The sequence below is a fragment of the Polypterus senegalus genome, chromosome 5 (genome assembly GCF_016835505.1).
Source record: "Polypterus senegalus isolate Bchr_013 chromosome 5, ASM1683550v1, whole genome shotgun sequence".
NCBI classification, from domain to species: Eukaryota; Metazoa; Chordata; class Cladistia; order Polypteriformes; family Polypteridae; genus Polypterus; species Polypterus senegalus.
The window spans coordinates 121,601,191-121,624,515 of NC_053158.1; the positions used below are offsets into that span (position 1 = coordinate 121,601,191).

Consider the following 23,325-nt stretch of genomic DNA (forward strand, 5'->3'; position numbering starts at 1 on the left):
TGTGTGTATGTTTGTATGTGTCTATATGTGTGTGTATAGCTTTGGTCACTGAGTGCAAGGGAAAAATAATAAAATATAGTCTATAAGTTATTAAACAGTAAAACATTAACGTTTTAAGAAGTACAGGTACATTGAGCCCTACTGGAGTGGTTGCGGGTAAACTACATTTTAAAGTCTGTGTAACACAACAGGTAAGTAACTAACAGCAGCTAAAATATATATGGATCATCTCTCTGTAGTAGATCCCTTTTGAAAGGCGCTACACGACGGCTGTGGTATAGAAATTACATTTTCTATGTGAACGTTCAAATTTGTGCCTCTGGTAATGTGCCTTACCGGCATTTAAAGAAAATTAGTTTTGTGTCCTCTGCACTGTTGAGAGAGAAAGGCTTTGGTTTGGGATAAAAGGTGTAAAGAAAGGAAAGTTGCCTTTTTCTTTTATATAGTATAGAGATGAATCGCCTTAATATTATTTTTCCGTGGTGTAGAAAAGGGGTCCGTGTTTGCACTTGTCTGGGCTATAGCGCAGGGGAGGATGAAAAAATTAAAAGTGCTCACTTTGACTTAAGGCAGAAGCGCAGTCAGCGTCTCAAAGGCGGCACACCTATGCGCGCGCGCTGGCTGCTCGACTTTTGCTGGGCAGGAGACCACAGTTTTTGCAGACACGTTCATGATATCAAAAGTCTCAGCGCTCTTTGGAGGTCATTCATATATTATATATATAGCAAAATCCCGTGCCTCGAGCGAGAAGTAGTGTGTTAAAGAAGTAATGAAAAAGAAAAGGAAACATTTTAATAATAACGTAACATGATTGACATTGTCATGAGTGTTGCTGTCATATATATGCCTGCCTAAAGAAATCTCTTACTTTATTTACCGTTCATTTAATCATGGCTATTGGCGGAAAAATTATAAAATGGAAGGAGGATGGCTTTACCAAAACAATTATTGATGGCGAATCGATTATTCATAAAGCTTGAATTGGTGATGTTTTTCTGTGTTAACCTCATATTTTTCATACTTCTTCTCAAACTAAGGTGGTGCGAGGGTAAAATGAATCGGGATGCGCTGATCAATGTAATCCGTGTACCAGGAAATCATGCATTGACAAAAGCTCCCCTTTGCTTGTAATGCAAAGTGTGATTAAATGCATTATTTTTTAACGCGTTATGGAGCACATGCATGAAGCTTCTCAGCTGTGCTTGTGCTAAGAAAAGGAAAGATTTTAAAAATAACGTAACACGATTGTCAATGTGACCTTTTGTAAGTAGTGCCTGGAGGATTCAGTGTGGAGAAACTCGAGAGATAGTGTGTGTATTAACTTGTGGATTTTTCTGTGAGTATTTGGTGGCAGTCTGACAAAGTTGCTTCGAAAGAAGGCATTAGCCGCGGAGCTCAGCTCAGACCGAAATTAGATGAATGGGAGGGGAGATGATGACGTGCCTTAACTGTCAATCCCCCACAAACACAGTCTCTCGGAATTTGCATAAGCACACCCCTTCACCTACAATTTTAACTTAGTTACAAAGTGATCAAAACTCTCGTTTATATCCTGCGTCCTCTCATTAAACTTGTATCCCGCATTACCTGTGGGCATGTGAAACGCCAGCGGTAGCCTGTCTATGAACTTAATTTAAAGTTTAGGTTTACACCTTTCTTTCTTTCCGAGGCAGCAACACTCATGAATATGGTAGTATATGTCACTCGCTCGCTTCTTATTGTTTTTCGCTGCCTTCTCAATTATATAATGCATGTTTTCTTAAGCGCTTTTTGGAGGTCTTCCTGGTTTTCTACGCACTGCGTTGACAATCAGTTCACGTGATTACGTGGGCGGCGTGATGATGTCACAGGAAACCCCGCCCCCCCACGTCATTCCAGCTCAACTCCATTACAGTTAATGGAAAAATACCTTCCAGTTATGACCATTAGTAGAATTTGAAATGAAACCTGCCCAACTTTTGTAAGTAAGCTGTAAGGAATGAGCCTGCCAAATTTCAGCCTTCTACCTACACGGGAAGTTGGAGAATTAGTGATGAGTGAGTGAGGGCTTTGCCTTTTATTAGTGTATATATATATATATATATATATATATATATATATATATATATATATATATATATATATATATATATATATACACATACACGCACATGCACATATATACTGTATATATACATATATCTATACTAATAAAAGGCAAAGCCCTCACTGACTCACTCACTGACTCATTACTAATTCTCCAACTTCCCATGTAGGTAGACGGCTGAAATTTGGCAGGCTCATTCCTTACAGCTTACTTACAAATGTCGGGCAGGTTTCATTTAGTGAATTCTACACGTAACGGTCATAACGTTCGATAACAGTCGTCAACGTCCGCCATGTTGAACTTTCTTATTTATGGCTCCATCTTCACGAAATTTGTTAGGCGGCTTCCCTGCGCTAACCAAAACCAATGTACTTACTTATTTCGATGGTATGACGCCACTGTCAGATGCCATATTGAACTTTCCAACGTCACTAATTCTCCAACTTCCCGTGTAGGTAGAAGGCTGAAATTTGGTACTTATTTCGGTGGTATAATGCCACTGTCAGCTGCCATATTGTACTTTTCAACAGTCTTTGTTACTTATAGGCCCATCTTCAAGAAATTTGGTACATGGTATATATATATATATATATATATATATATATATATATATATATATATTTATTTGGTATACATGGTATATATATATTTATTTATTGTGAACCCGGCCCAAACACAGACAGGCGGACATGTTGTTAAAACACCACCACACGTTTATTCTACAATATTTACAACAATTGGTCACTCAGACCCCAGTCACGTGCACAAATACCCCAATCACAGTCCTGGCCACAATGCCTTTCTTCGGGCCGCCTCCACAGCTCTCCTGAGCTTCGTCCTTTCTCCTCCCAACTCCAGCCTCGAATGAAGGGAGATGGCCCCTTTAATACAGTCCCCGGATGAGCCCCAGGTGTTCCCGGCATTCATCTTCTGGCCACGCCCCAGCGTGGCGGAAGTGCCAGCTGTCCTCCTGGCAGCTCTCCAGGCGCCGTCCTAATTCTTCCCCCCAGCACTTCCTGTTGTGGCAGAAGTGCTGGGGTAACAGGTCCCCAAAGCAACCAGGAAGGCGACCCCCATGTAATCCAGGGTGGGCACAGACCCACATCCGGTCCCTCATGGCGTCCCGGCCGGGTCATGGCCCCAGGCATCCCAGACAATATTTTATATATATATATATATATATATATATATATATATATATATATATATATATATTATATATAATTTATTCATTAATTCTCAATGGGCAGCTGGGTGTGCGGCTAGTGCTTGTGTGCAGGATGGATGTTTGATGCGGCGGAGGGAGCCGGTTCACTGCCTGCCCACCATGGTGCCACAGCTGCTGTTTCTGACTGGATCGAGGCTGAGAGAGGGGCCTTTCACTGCCCGCCCACTAAACTGCCTTGCAGTGTCCCATGAAAGGCTGCCCCATTCATTCTCGGTGGGCGGCTGGTAATGCTGCAAGTGGTGTCCCGGTTGTGGCTGAATGGAGGCCACTGAGGGTGAATGGGGCAGTGGGGGGCAGCATTGTAGTGTGCCTCAGATGGATTCCTGTTGAATGGGGGAAGTGGTGGGCAAATCACTACCTGCCTTTGGCCACACCCTGTTCGCTCTTGGTGGGCTCAAGCTGCAGGCAGCACACTTTATGCAAGTGGAGGTGACTGTGTGGTGGGCAGGTGGTGAACCACCCCTCGCCGACCCCATTCATTCTAAATAGCAAGCCTGCTTGTACTGTTATGTACATAGTAGGAAGTTGTCTCTCGTCAGTACACCAGACGTGCAGTGTGGAGTGTGTACAGGGCTGTGCAGAAGAGCTCATCTTAAAACCTTTTGTCTTCACCCTTCAACAATGTCTCTGAAACACAAATCTGATGCAAGTGCTAGTGATACAGGAAAGAAGAGAAAAGCCATCATCATGGAAAATAAAGTAGAAATAATAAAAAGTTCAGAGAGAGGTGAAACTCCATCATTCATTGGCGGAGCAGTTGGTTACAGTCGGTAAACTATAGCATTTATTAATAAATAAATGTTCTGACTTACATACAAATTCAACTTAAGTACAAACCTATAGTCCCTATCTCGTATGTAACCCCGGGGACCGCCTGTATGTGTGTGTGTGTATATTATTAACAACACTTCTTATACATGTTTTAATATTACAGTTTAATGCTAATTATAATATTGACATCATAGCAAAGAAGTAGGAAATGTAATTAGATGTATAACCCATTCTAGGCCACTCAGTTGTATTTCTCTCTGGTATATGAAATGAAGTTGAAGTTTTTCATTTTAGTAGAGGCTGACTGGTAAGCCTCTGTAGCCATCTGAGTTATACAGTAATGCTATTAATTACAGCAAAAATTTACTGAAACCGTTATACATTTTTTGACAAAATAATTTTGCTTATGTCAGTGACACAATGCAGCATAAAAAAAACCCCAAATATATAATTTCAGAAGGCAAACACAGTAATGATGGGTTCCGCACACAACTTTTTGGAATTGTTCTTTTGATACTGTCCACAGTTAGTAAACTGATTCAACATCTCATAGCCAATAACCACTTTCTTTTAATACTGTAGAAAAAAATTTCTACTGCATAAGGAGTTGGTTAAAATTAAAGGCATAATTATCTTGAAAGAATGCTCCACTTATGAAAATGTTCTGAAAATTTTTGTTCCTAAAGCTGGAGAGATGCAAGACATTACTTGCACCAGTACAGTGCCCAACAAGTCTGACCCCATTGGCTCTACAGCGGTTTCTACTCATTCTGAGAATGAGGTTCACAAGGGCTTTCCCCATCCCCTTCACAGTGCTTACCTCTGCAGCGAAATTCATGTCTCTGGTGTCTCTTCCTATGAAGTCAGAAGATGGATTAGGAGAGCAAGGGGGGGTCGTGATGTCGCTGGAAAGGGGTATGTTGCGCTTAAGCAATCTCTGCAAACAAGGCTGTGGAGTCGGTAGATAAATGCTCCGACTCAGACTTTTCAGTTTCTAAATCTTCCGACTCTGACTCCCCGACTCCGACTCCTCTGTATGTATATACTATGCTAATGTATTTTCTACATCCATTGAAGGAAAGGAAGGCAACATACATGTCATTTCACCACAGAACTACTGGCTAGGAAGCCAACACTCTACTATAATGCCAGATTAAAGACAAACACAATGAAAACAAGGTTTTGTTTATTTATTTATTTTTTTAAACAAGTGTCTGGATAGTAATAGCAGGCATAAAAATCAGGAACAGGAAATGTATTGGTTCAAAAATACAAAGCACATTCTTTGGTAGTTTTAACTTTTAAAACAAAAAAAGCTTAACTATATGAACTAAAAACAATATCTGGAAAACCTATATTAAACTTGGAATACAGTTATAGTTAAAGGAAATCATGAATCATGTTTGAATCCCATAGTCAGGTTTAAAGTTTAAGTTTATTCCCTTCACTTATACAAGTGTCTCTAGTCCTGCAAAAAACATTTACCCAATTATCAGCGAGAGTTAAGGCCCCCAAATACGCAGCGATCCATGGCCGATTTTGCCACCGACCGATGTGCGTGTACAATCGCAGCAATTGATTGGCGGCCGCAGATTGCAGGTGTCCACATGGACGGGCAGATCCAGCTTGCCGAAAATCTCGACCACCGCCCCATCCAAAGTAATGTGATGCCTCTGTCTGCTGCAGTGGCTGTCTCCTCTGTCAGCCAGCCGGAAGTTTAGTGCATTGTGTCACTCACCGGCCAGCTGATCAGCAGAATGAGCCTCTGCTGGAGACAGGTAGGGAGATCTGTGTTCTCGGCTCCTTCGGCCCCCTTCACTAGCGCATAGCGAAGGGGAGCCGACGGAGCTGAGAACACACCAGATGATTTTTCAGGCGTTTGGCGTGATGACTCGTTGAACGGCCGAAAAATTGGCAGTGCATCTGTAAATGTATGGGGGGGCTTTAGGCTAGGTTCACAGTTCCCTGTAACAGTGGAACACGACACAATGGAAAGCGGTGCCGCACCTTACCTGTGCATTACATCCCATATAGTGACGCATACAGTCAATGAAAAGCATGCTTCATGGTTACTTGACATGTTCGTTTTGTGGTAACATTATGCACTGCATGCATTGGGCTTTATTCTTACAGCAGAGAAGTAGCTCATTATGACTGTTTGTGAATTGGGACATTTCAACTTACTTTTTTAATTCCCATTTAAATATAGTAGGAGTCGGAGTCGGTTAACTTTTTGCCGACTCCGACTCCAGGTACCCAAAATTGTCTCCGACTCCGACTCCACAGCCCTGTCTGCAAGGACAAAGGTTCAAGTCTTTAGAGTCCTGGTGCTTCCTGTTTTGCTATATGGTTGCGGCAAAGACTGGACTCCTTCAGTATGGGGTCTCTTCTGAGAATTTTTGGGTACTGCTGGTGTGATTTTGTATCGAACAAGCAGTTGCTCATGGAATCCCAATTGAGACATTGTGAGGAAGTGTCAGTTACGGCACTTAGACCAGGCTAAGACAATGGTCACGTAACACCAGTCTGAGGCAGAAAGATGGTAATTTCCAAAGGGTTGGACTGGTCTATGTGTCCGCCTGGGGGGGTTGTCAACCAGAATCTCAGGGTGTTTTGTCATGTGGTGGGTGCGGCAATGTGCTATACCAATGTCTGCCCCCCAAACTGACCTGATCCTAACCTGAAATTGGTGTTCATGTGAATTGTATATAGCTGCACAGAATATAAACTTGAAGAAAGTGAAGGCAAGTGTAAAATTTAAACTGTATTGGAAGGACAAATCACATTTATTTTATTTCAGTCCATTCTTTTTCTGCAAAACAATTATTTTTCTCCCTGCTCTCTCAAAGATAAATATTTTTTTCATAAACCATGACAGAGGTTACTCAGAAAGTAAGAAAATTAAAGATAAACAGATGCTATTAATGACAACTTTCAGCTGCTTGTTTAACATTAACATAATGAAAAGGGGCATGACAGGTGGAATGTGCACAGAAAATGTCTAAATAAACTATACTTTATTCAATGTTTTCTTTGGATAGTAACTGAAACAGTGGCTTTGATTTTATCAATCAAGTAAACCGGTATTCTTAAACAATCAAGGTCAGTCAGTCAGTCATTCTCTAATGTCCTATATCCTAACTCAGGGTCATGGGGATCTGCTGCAGCCAATCCCAGCCAACACAGGATGCAAGGCAGGAACAAATCCCGGGCAGGGCGCCAGCACACCGACAATCAAGGTGCACTAGGTATATATTAAATGAATATTACTAGATTTCTTTAAAATAAAGTCTTTTGCTAAAAGCCTGAAGAGGGGGGATCTATTTTTATCTATTCATTTTTAACCTGCTTTACAGAGCATACTTTATTAATTAAAGAGCCTTGGACAACCGATGCAACAAAAAGGGTACCTTAAAACCCACCCTATGCCTAGCTAAGTGCAATTTTCAATGAGACATAGTACAGGGTGTCCCAAAAAGAATACTGGAGTTTTAAAGAGCTGTAGCTTTGTGTCCATTCATCAGAGACTGCAAAGCAACCAAGTGGCATCTTAAGGAATTAATCTAGTTTCATTTCGTATATAAAAAAAAAAGAATATCGGAGCTTCAAAGAGCTATATTTATTGAATCATACAAGCATATATAAAAACTGTTATATTCATGTGTTTCCCGCACAAAAAACATTGGGGGGAGTCTCGTTCATGTTCGATAACTGCATAAGGGTTTTCTTCACCCCAAATTCGTACATTATGACTATTTACCTTGTAAATGTGAAACGTGGCCTCATCACTGAAGATAATCAAGGAACAAAAATCTTCATTGGTCTCCAAATTTTGCTGCATGAAAGCTGAAAACTCAACTCGACGCGTCTTATCCCCTCATCTAAGGGCCTGAACCAACTGAAGATGATACAGTTTCATAACCAACCGGCATTGGAGAATTCTCCGTACACTTGACTCTGGTATCTGTAACTTGTGACTTGCTCGTTGAACTGATTTCGATGGGCTCCGAGTTAATGCAGTTTGCACTCGGCCGATATTCTCAGCGGAGAAGTAAGTTCGAGGTCGCCCGATGCTTTTACCTTTGCAGATACACCAAGTATCCCGAAACTGCCGGTACCATCGACAGATATTATTGTCATTTGGAAGGTCAGTCCCATTGACGAAATGCCTGCTGCACAGTAACAACTGATTGAGTTCTGACGAATTTGCAACGCAAAAAACTTTTTGTTGTGGCACAGCCACAACTGCAGACGTAACTAATCGAAACAACACACTGTTAACTTTTTGATAAGCACTAGCACCATTTACCAGCAGCGAAATGAAACTAGATTAATTCCTCAAGACGCCACTAGGTTGCTATGCAGTCTCTAATGAATGGGCGGCAAGCTACATCTCTTTAAAACTCTGATATTCTTTTTGGGACACCCTGTATTTTACTACATGTACTTATCACACCAAATTATGAAAAATAAAATAACCAGCAAAAACTAACTATGCTTGAACTCCACTTAAACTAATCAGAACCTTCACAAAGGAGCAATCATCAAATTACAAATCCTTAGTGATTTTAAACATAATTAACTTATTAGGCAAGTCCTGCGGCTTGTACTAACATTTACTCATACTGCTAGAATTAATGTTCTTGGCTTTTTTGTTTTGAATCAGACCGTCTTCTGAAAACTGAAAAACCCTAAGGGATTAATATTAAAAAAAATGCAATAAACATGTGTAATTAACTTTTTACTTCATAACACTTTTCACTTCTGCTGCAATCTGCAACAAGAGGAAACAAATCAGCAGGTTCACCCCTTCAGTATAACATATAGTAGAACAAATAAAGAGCCGAGCTTACTATAATGGGCATAGCTACTAACCTCTCTGGTGCCACGCAAGGAGCTTACAGAAGTCATTATGTGCACAGGTTGGATTCTCCTCTGCTTCCATTCTTGGTTAAGAATATCAGTTCTCTCAAGAATCTTCTGCCGGTTAAAATTAAACATACTCTAGAGGGAAAGAAAAGGCTTCATGTAAACGTATGAAGATCTGATTTCCAACTGTATAATAGTATGATACTTACTTGGTATAAAATATATTCAGGTCAAGTCATAACTACAAATAGTAGATCAGAAGCATGATTTATCTATAATCACTGTACACTTTCTGTACAAATGCGACTAAAAAGAGAAGACCATTCAGTTCATCAGGCTTCTTTGTTTAGCAAATAGCTAAGCTGCCCCAAAATCTCATCCAGGTATTTCTATGCTCTTACTCGGAAGTCAGTTATTCAAGACTTCAATGACTAAAGGTTTAATGTCCGTCAGTTCCCGATTTTATCAGTCTCTTAACTTAAGCATATTGTTATTTTTCAGATTCTACATTTACTGTTTCACATCTTGAACTCCCAAATTTTTAATGTTGTATAAAAATATTTTAAACATTTTATTTACAATTTATTTTCCTTATTGTGATTGGTAATATTTTACTTTTGAATTATTTTGAAGTGTTTTAATTATTTACAGTAAGTAGATCCTTTGTAATTAACAGACAGATGAAACAGACACCAAAGTAACTGTTCTTCTTTAATCATGCATTGTCATCAGTGCCAACAGTCTTCTTTGCTTTGTGTTAAATGTTACTATTTGGATACAATTAACGGTAAATATGTCACAAGAGCAACATACTGTATAAGGAAGTATTAAAATACAGAGCAAAAAAATAAAAGATCCAATTCTTACAGACTTACAAAATCATGGCAAAAAATAAAAATCAGCATTATTATTATTATCATTAATTAATATTAACTAAAAATTAAAATTAAAATAAAGGAATGAATCACTAATTATAAAACTGTATAAAATGAAAACCAGCAGCCAAAGTAGTCCCCAAGAATATCACCTGGATCATCTTTGTCCGGCCACGATTTTAACTGTACGCACATCAACAAGTTTCACACAATTACAGTAGATTCAGAAAAGTATTCAGACCACTTTTTGCACACATGTATTTGTGTTGTAGATTTAAATCTAAATGGATACATTTACCATTTCTGTCCATCTATTTTATACTCTACAACCCAGGGGTCTCCAACACGTCGCTCGCGAGTTACCATTAGCTCATAACCCCTTTCCAAGTAGCTTGCCAAAGGGTTAATGAATACTACATAAATTTGAAAACTTGATTAGTCAAATTATGAGTGGTCAATCTTTCCAAAAAATCATATCACGATCCTTTTAAAACAAAATCACGATCCACAATCTGAATTGCAATCTATCTTTTCAATGTGGCATACCGTAGATCCCGTTACTGTATATAAGCCGAGAATTTCATCCTAGGTTTTTGGCTTGGAGTTTGGGGGTCAGTATATACAACAAGTATCGTTTCAGATTCAAGATTTCCAGTGCAATGCTGGTTTTGCCGATGAATACAGAAGTAAATAATGACAAAACCATAGAGCCATCTTTCAGATCAAGAAGTAACTTTGCATGCCGGTACTTTAAATTAAATAAAGAATTTATCCAAAGAAGTGTTTTAGTTGTTGATTTTATTAATAAAATCTATACTAATAAAAGGCAAAGCCCTCACTGACTGACTGACTGACTGACTGACTCAATGACTCATCACTAATTCTCCAACTTCCCGTGTAGGTAGAAGGCTGAAATTTGGCAGGCTCATTCCTTACAGCTTACTTACAAAAGTTGGGCAGGTTTCATATCGAAATTATACGCGTAATGGTCATAAATGGAAGCTATTTTTGTCCATATAATGTAATGGCTCAATGGCCGTGGGGGGGCGGAGTTTAAATGACATCATCACGCCTACCACGTAATCACGTGAACTGACTGTCAACGCATTACGTAGAATACCAGGAAGAGGTCAAAAAAGCACTGAAGAAACCATGCATTATACAATTGAGAAGGCAGCGAAACAATAAGAAGCGAGCGAATGACACATACTGTACAAGCATATTCATGACTGCAGCTACTTCAGAAACAAAGCACGGTGTAAAACTAAAGTTTAAATTAAGTTCATAGACAGGCTGCCGCTGGCGTTTGTCATGCCCACAGGTAATGCGAGATACAAGTTTAATGAGAGGACGCAGGGTATAAACGACAGTTAAGATCACTTTCTAACTAAGTTCAAATTACTGGTCAAAGGCTGTGCTTATGCAAATTTCGAGAGGCTGTGTTTGTGGGGGGATTGACAGTTAAGGCGGGGGGAGGAGTGACATCATCCTCTCCCCTCCCATTCACCTCATTTCGCTCTGAGCTGAGCTCCGCGGCGAACGCCATCTTCTCTTCGTCACACTGCCACCAAATACTCACAGAAAAATCCACAAGTTAACACACACGCTGTCTCTAGAGTACTCCACACTGAATCCTCCAGGCACTACTTACAAAAGGTTACATTGACAATCGTGTTACGTTATTTTTAAAATGTTTCCTTTTCTACTCGATTCATTTTACCCTCGCACCCCCTTGGTTTGAGAAGTATGAAAAAATATGAGGTTAACACAGAAAAACAGTTCACCAATTCAAACTTTATGAATAATCGATTTGCCATCAATAATTGCTTTGGTAAAGCCATCCTCAGTGTAATCCTCCTTCCATTTTAGAATTTTTCCGCCACTAGCCATGATTAAATGAACGGTAAAAAAGTAAGAGCAAAGCGAGGGTGACTTATTCAGGTAGGCATATATATGACAGCAACACTCATAACAATGTCAATCATGTTACGTTATTATTAAAATGTTTCCTTTTCTTTTTCATTACTTCTTTAACACACTACTTCTCCGCTGAAAAATGGGGTCTCCTGCCCAGTGAAAGTCGAACAGCCGGCGCGCGCGCATAGCTGTGCCGGCCTTTGAGACGCTGACTGTGCTTCTGCCTTAAGTCAAAGTGAGCACTTTTCATTTTTTTCATCCTCCCCCTGAGCTATAGCCCAGACAAATGCAAACACGGGACCCCTTTTCTACATTGCGGCAAACTAATATTAAGGCGATTCGCACTTTCTTTTGCACGTACAGTGATGTGAAAAACTATTTGCCCCCTTCCTGATTTCTTATTCTTTTGCATGTTTGTCACACAAAATGTTTCTGATCATCAAACACATTTAACCATTAGTCAAATATAACAAAAGTAAACATAAAATGCAGTTTTTAAATGATGGTTATATTATTATTTAGGGAGAAAAAAAATCCAAACCTACATGGCCCTGTGTGAAAAGTAATTGCCCCTTGTTAAAAATAACCTAACTGTGGTGTATCACACCTGAGTTCAATTTCCGTAGCCACCCCCAGGCCTGATTACTGCCACACCTGTTTCAATCAAGAAATCACTTAAATAGGGGCTGCCTGACACAGAGAAGTAGACCAAAAGCACCTCAAAAGCTAGACATCATGCCAAGATCCAAAGAAATTCAGGAACAAATGAGAACAGAAGTAATTGAGATCTATCAGTCTGGTAAAGGTTATAAAGCCAATTCTAAAGCTTTGGGACTCCAGCGAACCACAGTGAGAGCCATTATCCACAAATGGCAAAAACATGGAACAGTGGTGAACCTTCCCAGGAGTGGCGGCTGACCAAAATTACCCCAAGAGCGCAGAGGCGACTCATCTGAGAGGTCACAAAGACCCCAGGACAACGTCTAAAGAACTGCAGGCCTCACTTGCCTCAATTAAGGTCAGTGTTCACGACTCCACCATAAGAAAGAGACTGGGCAAAAACGGCCTGCATGGCAGATTTCCAAGACGCAAACCACTGTTAAGCAAAAAACATTAGGGCTTGTCTCAATTTTGCTAAGAAACACCTCAATGATTGCCAAGACTTTTGGCAACATACCTTGTGGACTGATGAGACAAAAGTTGAACTTTTGGAAGGCAAATGTCCCGTTACATCTGGCATAAAAGGAACACAGCATTTCAGAAAAAGAACATCATACCAACAGTAAAATAAGGTGGTGGTGGTGTGATGGTCTGGGGTTGTTTTGCTGCTTCAGGACCTGGAAGGCTTGCTGTGATAGATGGAACCATGAACTCTACTGTCTACCAAAAATCCTGAAGGAGAATGTCCGCCATCTGTTCGTCAACTCAAGCTGAAGCGATCTTGGGTGCTGCAACAGGACAATGACCCAAAACACACCAGCAAATCCACCTCTGAATGGCTGAAGAAAAACAAAATGAAGACTTTGGAATGGCCTAGTCAAAGTCCTGACCTGAATCCAATTGAGATGCTATGGCATGACCTTAAAAAGGCGGTTCATGCTAGAAAACCCTCAAATAAAGCTGAATTACAATAATTCTGCAAAGATGAGTGGGCCAAAATTCCTCCAGAGCGCTGTAAAAGACTCACTGCAAGTTATCGCAAACGCTTGATTGCAGTTATTGCTGCTAAGGGTGGCCCAACCAGTTATTAGGTTCAGGGGGCAATTACTTTTTCACACAGAGCCATGTAGGTTTGGATTTTTTCTCCCTAAATAATAAAACCAAAATTTAAAAACTGCATTTTGTGTTTACTTGTGTTATATTTGACTAATGGTTAAATGTGTTTGATGATCAGAAACATTTTGTGACACAAACATGCAAAAGAATAAGAAATCAGGAAGGGGGCAAATAGATTTTCACACCACTGTATAATTTGATATATATATCTATCTATCTATCTATCTATCTATCTATCTATATATCTATATCTATCTATATATCTATATCTATCTATCTATCTATATCTATCTATCTATCTATATCTCTATATATCTCTATATCTCTCTATATATATATATATATATATATATATATATATATATATATATATATATACTGCTCAAAAGAATTAAAGGAACACTTTTTAATCAGAGTATAGCATAAAGTCAATGAAACTTATGGGATATTAATCTGGCCAGTTAAGTAGCAGAGGGGGTTGTTAATCAGTTTCAGCTGCTGTGGTGTTAATGAAATTAACAACAGATGCACTAGAGGGGCAACAATGAGATGACCCCCAAAACAGGAATGGTTTAACAGGTGGAGGCCACTGACATTTTTCCCTCCTTATCTTTTCTGACTGTTTCTTCACTAGTTTTGCATTTGGCTACAGTCAGTGTCACTACTGGTAGCATGAGGCGATACCTGGACCCTACAGAGGTTGAACAGGTAGTCCAACTTCTCCAGGATGGCACATCAATACGTGTCATTGCCAGAAGGTTTGCTGTGTCTCCCTGCACAGTCTCAAGGGCATGGAGGAGATTCTAGGAGACAAGCAGTTACTCTAGGAGAGCTGGAGAGGGCCATAGAAGGTTCATAACCCATCAGCAGGACCAGTATCTGCTCCTTTGGGCAAGGAGGAACAGGATGAGCACTGCCAGAGCCCTACAAAATGACCTCCAGCAGGCCACTGGTGTGAATGTCTCTGACCAAACAACCAGAAAGACTTCATGAAGGTGACCCAAGGGCCCCATGTCCTCTAATGGGCCCTGAGCTCACTGCCCAGCAGCATGCAGCTCGATTGGCATTCGCCATAGAATACCAGAATTGGCAGATGCACCACTGGTGCCCTGTGCTTTTACAGATGAGAGCAGGTTCACCCTGAGCACGTGACAGAAGTGAAAGGGTCTGGAGAAGCCATGGAGAACATTATGCTGCCTGTAACATCATTCAGCATGAGCAGTTTGGTGGTGGGTTAATGATTGTCTGGGGAGGCATATCCATGGAGGGTCACACAGACCGCTACAGGCTTGAAAAGGCACCTTGGCTGCCATTAGGTATCAGGATGAAATCCTTGGACCCATTGTCAGACCCTATGCTGGTACAGTGGCCCCTGGTGCACGACAATTCCTGGCCTCATGTGGTGAGAGTATGCAGGCAGTTCCTGGAGGATGAAGGAATAGATACCATTGACTGGCCACCACACTTTCCTGACCTAAATCCAATAGAACACCTCTGGGACATTATGTTTTGGTCCATCCAATGCCACCAGGTTGCACCTCAGACTGTCCAGGAGCTCAGTGATGCCCTGGTCCAGATCTGGGAGGAGATCCCCACAACACCATCTGTCATCTCATTAGAAGCATGCACCGATGTTGTCAGGCATGTATACAAGAACACAGGGGCCATACAAAGTGCTGTGTACAATTTTGAGTTGCTGCAATTAAATTTTGGCAAAATGGACTAGCCTGCCACATAATTTTTTCACTCTGATTTTTGGGGCGTCTTTGAATTCAGGGCTCTGTAGGTTGATCATTTTCATTTCCATCAAACGATGTGGCATCCTTTCGTTCCTAACACATTACCCAGTCTATATCAGTATAGATATCCAGGAGGATTTCTTTTTCCCATTGAGATCTGATGTGTTTTCAAAGTGTTCCTTTAATTTTTTTGAGCAGTTTATATCTATATCTCTATATCTCTCTATATATATATCTATATCTCTATATATATATATCTATATCTCTATATCTCTCTCTCTCTCTATATATATATATATATATATATATATATATATATCTAGATAGAGATGGATATAGATACAGATATCTAGATATAGATATATCTATATATATATCTAGATATAGATATATCTATATATATCTATCTATATATATCTATATATCTCTATATCTATATCTATATATATATATCTATATATCTATCTCTATCTATATATATATATATATATAGACTCAAACCCATTATGACAGCAGCAATCGAAGCTGTGAGAAAACAGTAAAAAAGGAGGCGTGTCAGACGTTGTGGTACATTTTCTGATGTAGCTAGACGAAAACAACTTCGTGACGCTGCCACCAAATACACAAAACAATTACTTTGACAATCATGTTATTTTTAAAATGTTTCCTTTTCTTTTTCATAACTTCTTTAACACACTACTTCTCCGCTGCGAAGCGCGGTATTTTGTAAGTTTATAATAAATTATCGGCAAGTTTAAAATAAAAAGTTTTCTTTTGATTTACGATCAACATCTTGCATTACGATCCGGATGCGGTCACGTGTATCCGCTTGCGCGATTGTAAACAAACAACCGAGAGTGTTAGCAGCGTCAGTCGGAGCCCAGATACATGTGTTTGTAAATGTAATTTCGGTCATTGCAGTGATTTGCCTATATATATAATTCATTAAGACCATGTAAGCAAGACACATAATTGCTAAGGAAGGTAAAGAAAGCAATCGCAATCGAAACGAAGATGGAAATTGTGTGAAAATATGAGAGTGCTGTTCATGTGACCAATCTCGCTAATATGTACAGCATTTCGAAATCCACCATCTCGACAATTTTACAAAGAAAAGATTTGCATAAGGAGGCTCCTTCTAAACAATACCCACCTTCAGTTTCATTCTCCTCCTCCTCCCTTCCTTCAGCCGAAAGATGTCAAATTAAATGGCGAGTACAGTATGAAATTGTTGTTTCTAGAATAGAATGCCTTTTATTGTCACTATATACATCTACAATGAGATTAAAAGCAGCTCCTTCAGTGCAGAAAAAAGTTCTGTATAGGGCTTGTATGGTTGTTTTTTAGCCTTAGCATAACGCCGGATCTGCGGCCCCACTTCTGCTTTTTTTCCCTCCTCCGTCTGTGTCGTCTCCTAGACCCGACAACAGTCCACGGAGAGCCCACTGGTCTCGCTATGTTGTCTGGGATGTTGTGCGTGTGATGAAAAACACTTGAAACAGATGTCTGGCTCTGGACACCGATGTCTATTAGGTTCTGACGGGTGTAGCGGATGTTCACCGAACCGATCGTGCACAAACAAAAAAGTGTACTGAAAAGGAGAGCCCAGAGCTGCTGCGACTATGCGTGCCGACATGCTCCTAGCTTAATCTAGCCTACTTCTGGTAGGCTAGGCACTTTTTATAACCTTTTGGTTAGCACATTAGAAAAATTATTGGTGTTTTGGTAAATTATGCACATTATACAACCCTTTTTTATTATGAAAAGGTTAAGTAAAAAAGTTAAGTAAGTGTTGCAGTGGGAGGTTCGGAACGCATTATGGGTTAGCCTTCGCGAACGAATTAAGTTCGTAAGTCAAGGGTCCACTGTATTGCGTATTTAACGAGTCTCCGGAAATCCACCCGCCGATGTACCGTGTTTGCGTATATAGTTTCAACACAAAGGTTTCATTTTACCAAACTTCTCCGCAATCACTTCCTGGTTTCCATCAAAAATGCCGGCAGTATCAAATTCTCGCCGATAAACATGATAAATATACCTGAAGCGACACTTTTAAGGAAATTTTGAAAATTTTGTTTGGAGAAGGGGGTCGGCTTAAATACCAGTCATCTGCAAATATATGTAATTTAGTAGGTAGAGAAGGTGGTCGGCTAATATACCAAGTCGGCTTGTATTCCGGGATCTACGGTACACTTAAAGAGAATATCTGGAATCAAACTCATCAAGACCTAAGTAACACTTTATTTTAAATATCAAACAAAGTGGAATTCAATTGTTCTCTCATTCTCTAGCTAAGCAGAGTTAAAGAACAAGCCCGGAAGCTGGCGATTGAGTGTGGAAGACCCTCCCCCCGGCCCATGCATGGATCTTGGATTTGCGCAAATAAATTGGTGCGAGGGTTAAGACAGGAAGCACCAGGCTCATTTTCCTAGTAGATGGTAACCTACTGGACCTAAGCTGGATCCTAAGAGTAGCAACAACAAGTCTGTGGTCAGAATTCACAAACTGGGCACTTCCGTAGACCCTGCAATTTTGCAAGAGCCTCCAGCGTATGCCCACGAGGATGTGATCGATCTCCTTCACCGCACCACCAGTATTGGAGTACCAAGTCCAACGATGCGGTTCAGGGTGCTGGAACCAGACTTCCTAAAGTCCAGTATTATTTCTTTGGTCTTGTCTATGTTGAGGATGAGGTCATTTTCCTCTCCATAGACAAGAATGTTGTTTACCAGTTTCCTGCACCCTGACTCGTCCCACCCCTTGATGAGCCCCAAGATGGTGGTGTCATCAGCATATTTAATGACAATGGTATTGTCCTGGGTGGAGACACAGTCATAAGTAATCAGGGTGAAGAGTTTGGAGCTGAGGCAACAGCCCTGTGGGGATCCTGTGCTGACTATGAGCTCAGCAGACACCCGTCCTCCCATTTTCACCACTTGTGGTCCATCTGTCAGGAAATCCAGGATTCAGTTACAGGTGGGAGTTGGGACGCCGAAGTCTGTCAGCTTCTAGATCAGTTTGCTAGGGCGAATGGTATTGAAAGCAGAACTATAGTCTAGGAAAAGCATCCTGGCATACGTTCTGCTACTTTCCAGGTGCTGCAGAGTGTGATGTAGGGCTACTGCTACTGCGTCATCCACTAATCGATTGGGGCGATAGGCAAACTGGAGAGGGTCAACAGTGTCCAGGACCATATGGTTAATGTACGTGAGAACCAGTTTTTCTAGGCACTTCATGGCGACTGGTGTGAGTAGCACTGGCCTGAAGTCATTTAGGGAGGATTTGTCCGGTCTTTTCGGGACTGGTATGATGGTGGAGGATTTGAAAATATGGGGGACTACTGCCTGGGATAATGACAGGTTAAACATGTCAGCATACAGCATACACAACAGCTAGTTGTTCCCCACAGGCCTTCAGAAGTCTGGGAGAAACTCCATCGGGTCCCACAGCCTTGTGGAGGGTTCACCTTCTTCAAAGCTTTCAGGACCTGTGTATGTGTCACCTGGAAAGCAGTATCCTTTGGGTCACATGGGGCCTTTGAGGGTGTATCTGGGTTCAGCCTGTCGAACCTGGCATAGAAGTTGTTAAGGCTGTCTGGAAGGGTGGCATCTCGGGGGTCTGTGGTTGTTCTTATAGTTCTCCTGTAGTTTGTGACAAATTGAATTCCCTGCCACATGCTGTGCATATTGTGGTTGAGGTAGTAACCTTCAAGTTTTTGTGAATGAGCCCTTTTTGCTGCTCTGATGGACTTATGTAGCTTGTACCGGGCTCTCTTATACTCCACTTGATCTCCTGACTTGAAGGCCTCCCGAGTTAACAAATCCTCTGAGCATAAATTTCTTTTATAACACCTGACTACTAGGGTGCTGTGAAAAATCACTGTGCACCCTTCTTAAATGAAACGGTCATTGTCTGTTTTTGATATCATAGAATGCAAAGCTTAATATACATGACTACTTAGGCTATTTATCAGACAGACAGGCAGACAGACAGGGAAATTCACACACTCCAGCAGCAGCATACCGATAAAAAACAATATTAAAGACTGATAAAAATGCAGGTAAGACAGACAATAACTTTGTATAATGTTAATGTTTACCCTCCCCGGGATGGAATTGAAGAATTAGGTCAATAGTCCTATTTATCTGGGTGTTACAATCCACATACTGGGAGAAGGCAGGTAATGTTTTGACCAGCGTCACATGGTTAAAATCTCCAGCGATTAGCACAAGCGCCTCAGGGTGCTGTTTGTAATTTAGCAACAGTAGAATGGATGATGTCACCTGGTATCTTCAAGTCCGGCCGAGGAGGGATGTAAACAATAACAACAATGACGTGTCCAAACTCTCTGGGCAAGTAATAGGGACGCAGACTTACGGCCAACAGTTCGATGTCCCTGCAGCAAGTGGAGATTTTGACGTTTACATGTCCAGAGTTGCACCACCTTGTATTCACATAGAGAGCGAGTCTTCTTCCTTTCCGCTTCCCGCAGGTATTTGTGTCTCTGTCCGCTCTAATTGTGCTAAACTCGGTTAGCTCCACGTTAGCATCTGGGATGGTAGTTATTAGCCACGTTTCACAAAAACACAACAAACTGCATTCTCTATAGGTCCTAACATTTTTCACCAGCGCGCCCAGTTTGTCGATCTTATTTGGTAGCGAGTTCACATTTCCCAGGATTGCAGAAGTCACCAAAGGCTTGTAACGGCACTTTTTCGCAAGCCACTTCACCTTTTAGCTTAGCTCCGGCTCTGCTGCCACGATGCCGCTTTCTTACCTCGTCAGGTAAAAAGGGAACCATACCGGCGCGGGCATTTGTTCTCAGCCCTTAAAGTCGACTACCTGAATAGACGAGTCTCGCCGTGTAAAAAATCCATGTCCAAGTAGTAAAAAGTGTCCAGGGAACGAGTCCACATAAAAGAAAATGGTAGGAGTGATCAGTGAAATAGAGAAAAAGGTAGAAAGATAAAGTCATACACGGAGCTTTTGAAAAGGCTGCCACTCGCAGCAGCGCCCGAGTTAATGGATATAATGAGAAGTCAAGGAAAATGACACGTTTTATTGGTTAACTAAGAAGATTACAGCAGTGCATTAGTTACAGCTACTGCTTCTCACTGATCTAGCATTCGACTATCTAGACATAGTCTGCATTCTCTTTCCAACTCTGTTTAGCTTTATTTCACTAAGTCGCATTTTACAACCTAAATCCCCAAGGCACAATTATTAGTTATTAGTAATTCTAAACTTGTCCTATGTGACAACAAGTTTATTTACAGTATATAGACGTCATATGATAGTTCAGGCCACACTTTGATTGCACACAGGTAGACCCTAATCAACTAATTATGTGATTTCTACAGTTAACTGGTTGGACCAGATCTTATTTAGGGGATTCATAACAAAGAAGATGGATGGATAGAGTTTTTGAAGAGAGACAGACTAGAAGAGAGACACTTCAGAGAGAAACTTTCACGTCCCGCAACAAGGTCAAGTCACTTCATACTGACATTCTTTGCAAGCAAGTCCCGTGAGACGGTGACCTTGGCAAGTCAAGCCCTACTAACAAACATTTTCAAACAAGATCACGGTCATCTAACCTCTCGTTAGATAGAACTTCAAAAATGACTAAACGAAGAAGAAAAAGGAGATCTAAAAATATTTCTAAGTTAAAGATGACACGTCCACAACTAAGAGAAGATCTGCAACGTCTATTGCAACATTATATTATTAATGCATGTTTAAAAGTCGAGGCTAATCGTCTGTTCTTTATTAAATCGAATCAAGAAAAACTCAAAACGGAACATATGCAAAGTCTCATTGATCACATTCAAAATTCAAATATCAATAGTTCAGACAAATTCAAACTAGGTAAAGCAGTAATATTACCATCATCATATCAAGGTAGTCCAAGGTAGTAATGGCAACAATTCGAACTGTCGGTCAGCCAGATTTATTTATTATAATGACGTGCAATCCACAATGGCCAGAAATCCGCAGATTCTTGAGAACAATGCCACCTGCTACATCAGCTCTGGATATTCCCACTTTTCTAAGTAGATTGTTTTATCAGAAAGTCTTATTTTTATTGAATGGACTCTAATCAGAGCATACATTTACACGATCGAATTTCAAAAACAGGGTTTACCTTACATGCATTTATTGGTTACTTTGCAAAATAAATTATTAACTGCTGATGATGTAGATCGGTTGGTCTGTGCTGAAATTCCAAACAGAAAAACCTATCCTGAATTATGGTACAAAGTCATTAAACACATGTCTCACTGACTTCATTAAAAACATTCAGCATATTGCGACTCATAAGATTCCAAATCCAAATGTTTTTACAAGTTTACCTCTGTTATAGCGCGTCTATGTGAAAACAGCAATGTCAGATGCGGGGGTGGGGTGTGCTTGGGCTCGTGAACGCGGCCGGGATAATAAAACTGACTAAAAAAACCAAAGCCAACCTTCACAAAGTATCATAAATTACACCGGCTGTTACAGACTCAAATCAAATGTATGTTTTTATTCCAAAATAGTAAGACTAAGAGCAATTCACTTCTCAAAACGGAGGGATGCAGGACCGAACTTGCGACCTTTTGATTCCCAGTTGGCAGCTGATTCTATTGCGCCACGGAGGCAGTCATAATAAACAGGTGTCAATGTCGCATGTTAAGGCGGCTTTTTGTTTCTGCAGTTATATTTTTAAATAAAAGCGCAATTGTTGTGTTAGATTTGTACCTTCTGTGAAAGTATTTCTTTGATATTTGGACTTCAGGCTTCATACATTATATAGTTTATGCCTACATTTTGTCATCTACTACTAGAATATAAAAACGTTTCTGTTTCTGAAAATAAATCAAGACATAAGCTGGGAGAAATTTGTGCACGTTCTAAGTCGGTGGGGGGATGGAATAGCCGGCTACTTGCAGCTTTTCTTTTATCAGCACATTTAGATTAACAAAAGACACTGGCAGAGAGGTGAGAACGGTTTTAAGAAGCGATTTAAGGTGGGACGGATTTACGAGTATTTTCGTAGGCTGTGGGAATTCTAGTTTTAAAGTGCCTCATTACTTTAGTTAAATGTAATTATTGACTACAGCTGTGAGTTTTCAAGCTGTGCAATACGTGAGCAGCTCTCAGGTGATGCAGGAGGGAATAAACAGACACACACACACACCAGAAAAAAAGCACATAGCTGCTAAACCAAGGTATCCATGTGTAGTTCTGCTTCAGTTCCACAGCTTCACTCAGACTCCAAGTGCTCCTGCCAAGAGACTTTCGTGGAGTGGATCCATTCTAGAATTGAGACTGATCATCATCAAAACCGATGGATTTTTGAGAAATAGATCTTAACAGGCGAGTGCTCTTTTTCTCAGCCCCTCTACTCACCACTAAGGACACACAATCCATTTCTCTCAGGTCCAATCCACCAACATTACAATATTTTTAGTTATGTAAATGTTTCTAATGTAACATTCTTAAAACAGAAATTGTCAGACTAATGCAGAATATAGAATGAGGAACACAGATGAACATCAAGAATTATTAAAAATAAATGTATCTAACATTTTATTTTACTAATGTTTACTAATAAATATTGCAAAGCTTTTGTTTCAAACAGAGTTGTCAATGCTCAGTAACCTTTGTCCATTCTTAAAAAGGAAATACTGGAACAGGTAGACCCTTGAAGCAAGACAGTATAGCCTTCACAATGATTTTCAATTTGTTTTGCATTTTTTCTTGAGATGAACTAGTATGTAACTTATGAATATTTCTTATGATCTCAATTCATATATAACTGTATAATTTTTATACAAGTACAGAAATATTGCACGTTTTAATGTGCCCCCCATATCAAGTTGCACTACTGTTTTAACATTAAAAGAACTCATTTTAAAAAAAAAAAAAATTGCCTTACAAAAAATTAAGAGACACCCTCCCAAAATATCAGTTATTCCTTGTTAAAAATCCCAAAATACAATATTACTGATGGGAGAGTGAACATCATCGCTTTTTGTTGGATGTGCCTAGTTCAGTACTTAATTTAGGACTGAATTCATT

At 40.2% G+C, this 23,325-nt stretch overlaps 1 protein-coding gene across 3 annotated transcripts in view; it reads right to left on the reverse strand.

Annotated features, from left to right (window-relative positions):
* ezh2 (enhancer of zeste 2 polycomb repressive complex 2 subunit) overlaps positions 1–23,325 on the reverse strand; it is a 178,242-nt gene that overhangs the window by 132,431 nt on the left and 22,486 nt on the right. For all 3 annotated transcript variants that reach the window (XM_039753308.1, XM_039753306.1, XM_039753307.1), the window contains one exon: positions 8,961–9,089. In XM_039753308.1, coding sequence (XP_039609242.1) covers positions 8,961–9,089 — 129 coding nt within the window. The remainder of the gene's footprint in view (positions 1–8,960; positions 9,090–23,325) is intronic.